The following is a 6,000-nucleotide window of genomic DNA, read 5'->3' as shown; positions in this document are numbered from 1 at the left end:
CTAGAAAATCTTTTTCACTCCTCTTTGCTTGGCCAAATCCTACTTACCCTTCAAATATCTGCTTAGCTTTCTCTCTTCTAGAAAGAATGTCCACCCTCCTGAGGTCTCAGAGAAGCCTGTGCTTATTTGTCACTGCATTCTACCGTAGGACGTTATAATGTTGTTTTACTGGTTTGTCTCTTCCACTAGATCCTGCAGACAAGCATAGGACTCTACTATACCCCTTGTGCCCAGCTCAGAGGCCTGACATATAGTAGATACACATAAATGTTTTCATGAATAGTATATACAGCTAAGGAATCTCACTTTCTTTCAAAAGAAAGGTATCTACTCTGGAAACTGTTCCATAAAATAGGGCAATTATCGGGGCACCTAGGTGGCTCAGTGGGTTAAGCCTCTGCCTTCATCTCAGGTCAGGATCTCAGGGTCCTGGGATTGAGCCCTGCATCGGGCTCTCTGCTCAGCAGGGAGCCTGCTTCCTCCTCTCTCTCTCTCTGCCTGCCTGTCTGCCTACTTGTGATCTCTCTTGGTCAAAAAAAAATAAATCTTTAAAAAAATAAAATAAAATACGGCAATTATCATCATCTCCCTTTGATCACATTTATAGCCAGAATGATGACCCTGAAAGAGTCTAACCTCTGGTTCATATCCTTGACAACATTTCAGAAAGCTGGTAGCTGCTGGCATCATTTCTCACATCAGGAAGGAAGCCACCATTTGGAAAGCACCTATGTGTTACCACATTTTTAATTTTTTTAAGATTTTATTTATTTATTTGACATAGAGAGAGAGACAGCAAGAGAGGGAACACAAGCAGGGGTAGTGGGAGAGGAAGAAGCAGGCTTCCCGCTAAGCAGGGAGCCCCATGCAGGGCTCGACACAGGACTTGATCCCAAGACCCTGTGATTATGACCTGAGCTGAAGGCAGACGCTGAACAACTAAGCCACCCAGGTGCCCCGTGCTACCACCTGTATACCAAATTTATGCTACTTAAATACATATTTTTTCAGTCTTGACAAATCCAGAGTTCCTCATTTTAGCTCTATTTTGACAAAGAACCTGAGGCTTAGAAATGTGCCCAAGGTCACATGGCTAGCAAGTGATGAAGCCAAACAAATACAGTGTGCAAGATCAGGACTACATTTTCTCCGAAGCGAACTAAAAATTGAGTCTGGCTGAAACTAAGAGTTCCCATGGGGCTGAAAAAATGATGAAGGCAGCAAATAACTTGTTCATCTCAGACTACGGGGTGTGCAATTTTAACAATATAAACTGGAAACCAGCCTTGTCTCCATTCAGAGTTGAGGTGACTGCACACTGTGGCTGTCCTGTTGAGTAACCGCCCCAGCAGACATTCAGTTTGAAGCACTGTTTTAACACAGCTTCTCAAATTTATTTAATTCCTGTGGAGAACACAGTAGAGTTTTGCTTAAAAAGGGAAAACAAAGGCCACCACTTCACTCCTTCCTAAACCTTGTAGACAGGTCAGAGGTTAGGCAGCAGACTGGATATGGATATGGGCATCATCATTTCAAAGAGGGAACTCCAACCACCACCAAGAATTTTCCAATTCAAAATTCAGTTTTATGAGAGATCCCAGCATAATAATTAAAAAAAAACTAGACTGTTTTTTCTTTAATTTTCCATTCTCATTAAGAAAAAGGACTAGAGGCAATGACAAAAATAGCCACCTAAAAGAGATCACTCTCCAGAGGGTTTTTTGGAAAGATAAGTTGAGGCTTTCCATCCTTTTACATTTTAAAAAGAAAGGGCTATGGAATATGTCAAGCTTTACTCTGCTTGCTACACAAAGCCTCTGCCTTCTCAAGTCCTAGATGTAATGCCAGGACTCATCTCCCAAACTTCTGGTCTCAATCAAGTCCACACAGTGCCTGGCCAGGAAGCCCCGGGGGACGGCTGGTAAAGACGTTCACGTTAATCCAAGGTCAGTCAAAGTCCTAACCTTAAACAGCAGACGGCTGACTGCATCACGACATACGCAGGCTAAGTCAGACATCCCTCGTCTGTCAGTAGTGAGCCACGCCAGCAGCCGAGCCTGCATTCCTTTGCCTGGAACTCACTGTGCAGGATTCATTACACCACCACCTCCATCCACCGAGCTCACTATCCAGCCATAATGAAAACTGCTCAAAAGTTATCACAGGACTAGATGATTTTCCATAAGTAACAAATGAAAATGTTTTACTTGCTGTTTAGTCCTAACAACTCAGTTTCTCCATCTTTTCTTGGCTAGCTTATATTTTTAGGCAAATGGGAGGGTTAAAAATACAGATGAGCAACATCTGTATAAAAATGTGTGCTTTCTCTCTTCCATTCCTGGAAAGTTGCTGTTTCTAAACATTCAGGTTCCTCGAGAAGAAGAAATTTTTCTTGACTACTGTACCCTGCACGTGGAAAGGGATTTCTCTTCTTAGCCTCCATTTCATTGGCTGGCGTTCACTCTCCAGGTACTGAGATTGGGAGCAGGGAGGAGACAAAGCTCAAAAGAAGTGTAAAGCGCGCCGTGTGTCAGCAACATGGCGAGGCCTCTGCTGCCATCAGGGTGGACACTAAGTCATTTCTGGTGGAGTCAAACATTATATTTCTATTTGTGCTCTGCCTGAGGCTTTCCCCTACTTACTAATTGCAAGTGAAGGTCCAGAGAGCTTTTGTGAAAGGGGGAGAACACCAGCAATGTGCTGGTCTGTAGCCAGGAGTCCGTGTACTTTCTAACAGAGGAAGAGAGGATTAGAGAATTACAGGGAGATTTTTGTTTCAGCCTTTAGTCCAACCAAGATTTACAAGACTTACAGAAAATGGCTTCACACAGAAGTATGGTAGTGGGGAAGGGATTATAGAGGGAGTGGTAAACACATCCTGTAAAATTCAGGGATAAATGAAGACCCACACAAGTCCACAGAATGCAAAGGAACACGGAGGAATACTTCCTGAGCCGTAAGTGCTCAGGGCAGAGGGTGTGTAGGGCCCAATGAATTAGCAACTAAATGGCTTCAGTGATAATTCTGAAACCTGTTCCAATTTATTTTTGGAGTGGATTCTTCTCCAGAACAGGTCAAAGATTGTGCTTAAGAAAATGTCCTTAGAACATAACAGCTTCTTAAATATTCTTTTGCCTCTTGCTTCCAGGTGCTTTCCCTTTGGTTAAAAACCAGAAACAGTATAAACCTCACAGGATGGAAGAAGTCTTTTGATATAGGCAAGGTCAGGCACAGGATGAACTTACACAGTAAGTGAGAGTCTGTCTGTCTTGGTCTTCTCCTCTGACCACTCCATGTCTCTGACTTAACAGAGATGGCAGTTCACTTCCTCTGGAAGAAGCCAGTAATGGATACTTGTCTGTTGGCTTTGCCCAGAGCAGCAGTCCCTTTCTTTGGGCCCTTTCGTTCTTCTTTGGGTTCTTTTTTCACAGTCATAGTGGAGGGTCTGTGTATGGAGGAGGTCTTCATCTTAAGCTCCTCTTCACTATCTGTGCAGGATTCACTCTCGTAGACTTTTTCAGTCACTGGCAGAATAAGGAAAAATGGGATAGGAATGGGTCGAGTCATTTAGAACACTACAATTAAGAGAATGAGATGTTGGGTGCCTGGGTGGCTCAGTGGGTTGGGCCTCTGCCTTCAGCTCGGGTCGTGGTCTCAGGGTCCTGGGATTGAGCCCCACATTGGGCTCTCTGCTCAGCGGGGAGCCTGCTTCCCTCTCTGTCTGCTTCTGCCTACTTGTAATCTCTGTCAAATAAATTAATTAATCTTAAAAAAAAAAAGAGAGAGAGAGAGAATGAGATGTCTTGTTCCCTCTGGTTCCCTCAGATCCTCTGATCAAAGCAGGTGTGCTCACCTAGTCCTGAAGCTTTCTTCCACTGGGAGATCACTTCTGGCCACAAGTGGGAAGTCTGTGTATCCTGAGTTCACACAGACTCTAGCTGGGGCTCAGAATCAACATTCAACATTACTGTGTCATGCTACGTCCTATGCCTTTTAATGGGCCCCTATCATTTGATTACCCGAATTCTGCATTTGGGTCCTTGGTCTATGCTAGCTAACTTCTTAAACTCTGCACTGAAATTGTCTATATCTCAAACACCTACTTCTACCTCCGTGCTTTGACTAACTTCTTCATCCTCACTTCCCTGACCCAATAGTGCCTACCTATTTCCATTGTTGGTTTCCCTAGCCCTAATCTCTACTCTATTTGCCAGTCCCCATCCTGTCCCACAAGGCTTACAGTTAGACCCTCCTGGCTAGCTCTATCCTGGTATCATTCACTCTGCATATACTAAGTACAAAGAAATGTAGATTACTTAGCTGTTCAGTTCTTAGTTCCGAATGACTCAAGACTTAGTAGTAGTCTCCATTATGATGATAACTGCCTCAAGTGACAAACTTTATCGTTTTAAGTAAGGACAGTGATAAAATGAGAAACAAAGTTACTAATTCTCTTAACTTCCTATCAGCCGAAGGCATATATTGCCTTCTCTTAAACCAATAATATTCACTGATCTCTTCCCAATGGAAACTTCGAAAAGTGAGCAGTCAGTACAAAGCAGCTGAAGAGAGGACAGGCACAGGCACTAACTTCTGACAACGATGTCACAGAGCTGATGAGCGTCTCTTCAGTATTACTGAGGCGCACAAACCATACACGAGAAACAGCACAATGCCACCCTCCTGTGACTAGAGAGAGCTGCAGCAGCTGTATAACCAGCTGTATGACCGTCTAAATTCTTTCTCAGCCTTCGAAGCTGCAGCAGGAGGATGAAGAAAAACAGTAAAGGAAAACCTCTCCTCTTCGCTGAACACAGTAACCTAATGCGATAATAAATGTACAAGCGATTGAAGTGAAAGGTATTTTTCCCATTAAAGAACAATAATAGTTTTTATTTTTTTAAGATTTAATTTATTTATTTGACAACAGAGATCACAAGTAGGCAGAGAGGCAGGTGGGGGGGGGGGGGGAGGGAAGCAGGCTCCCCGCTAAGCAGGGAGCCTGATGTGGGGCTTGATCCCAGGACCCTGAGATCATAACCTAAGCCAAAGGCAGGGGCTTAATCCACTGAGCCACCCAGGTGCACCACGAATAATAGTTTTAAGCATTTAATTACTGATTGTTCTTTCTAATAAAATATATTAGTCAAACTGTTCCAGAGGCAGTGGCTTTGGAATCAAACAGATCTGCATTCTACCATCTAGTCTGCCACTGACATGTTCTCAAACTTTTGGTGTGCACAGGATCCCCTGCAGGGCTTGTTCAATTTCCAGTTTCAGATTCAGTAAATCAGGAATAGATCTGAGAATTTGCTTTTCTAACATGTTCCCAGGGAATGCTAGTCTCCTGACCACACTTTGACAGTCAGTGCTCTTTCCTCCCCTGTAAAATGGGGATAACACCACCTCACAGAAGGTACAGATGCACCTAGTAATCTTAGGCAAGTACCTGCCCATGCTATTTTTCTCCCCTTACGATGGGAAAGCCATGCTGGAGGTCAACTGGCTGTGGCCAGTGGAGCATCCCTTCTCCACAGCCATCTAATGCCATTGAGGTTGTATAATTAACGGTTCCTCCTCAAGAACTCCTAGGATTTGTCATTACTTTCAAGAGCCTAGAATTCACTTTGCTAAAAACACTGATAAGCTTTAAACATATATCTTAAGTGTTCTCAAAGGCCTTACTACTCAATTGTGCTCCACAGACGAGTGCATGCGACTCTCCCCTGAGTTTACTAGAAATGCAGAATGTCAGGTCCTGCCTGAGGGCTTACTGAATCAGATTTTTAGCAAGGTCCTCAGGTAATGCATCTACTCAGGCAAGTTTGAGAAATGTTACTCTAAGATACTTAGGGAATTCCCATGGCATATCTATTAGTTTAGCAATTATGATCCCTGAATACCACCACCATCTCATAGGCAAATTGAAAAGCATTATGTAACTGGATTTTTGGAACTAACTTATGAGCTCCTATTTACTCAATATCTCAAATTAGGAAA

At 43.4% G+C, this 6,000-nt stretch overlaps 1 protein-coding gene across 2 annotated transcripts in view; it reads right to left on the bottom strand.

The window, feature by feature from the left end:
- Positions 1 to 2,757: 2,757 nt before the first annotated feature.
- POLD3 (DNA polymerase delta 3, accessory subunit) overlaps positions 2,758 to 6,000 on the bottom strand; it is a 48,027-nt gene continuing 44,784 nt past the window's right edge. For both annotated transcript variants that reach the window (XM_059410732.1, XM_059410721.1), the window contains exon 12: positions 2,758 to 3,524. In XM_059410732.1, the coding sequence (XP_059266715.1) occupies positions 3,322 to 3,524 (203 nt within the window). In that variant the 3' untranslated portion in view covers positions 2,758 to 3,321. The remainder of the gene's footprint in view (positions 3,525 to 6,000) is intronic.

The sequence above is a fragment of the Mustela nigripes genome, chromosome 1 (genome assembly GCF_022355385.1).
Source record: "Mustela nigripes isolate SB6536 chromosome 1, MUSNIG.SB6536, whole genome shotgun sequence".
NCBI lineage: Eukaryota > Metazoa > Chordata > Mammalia > Carnivora > Mustelidae > Mustela > Mustela nigripes.
Note: the sequence above shows the minus strand (reverse complement) of the source record. Positions and strands in the feature narration are given on the sequence as shown.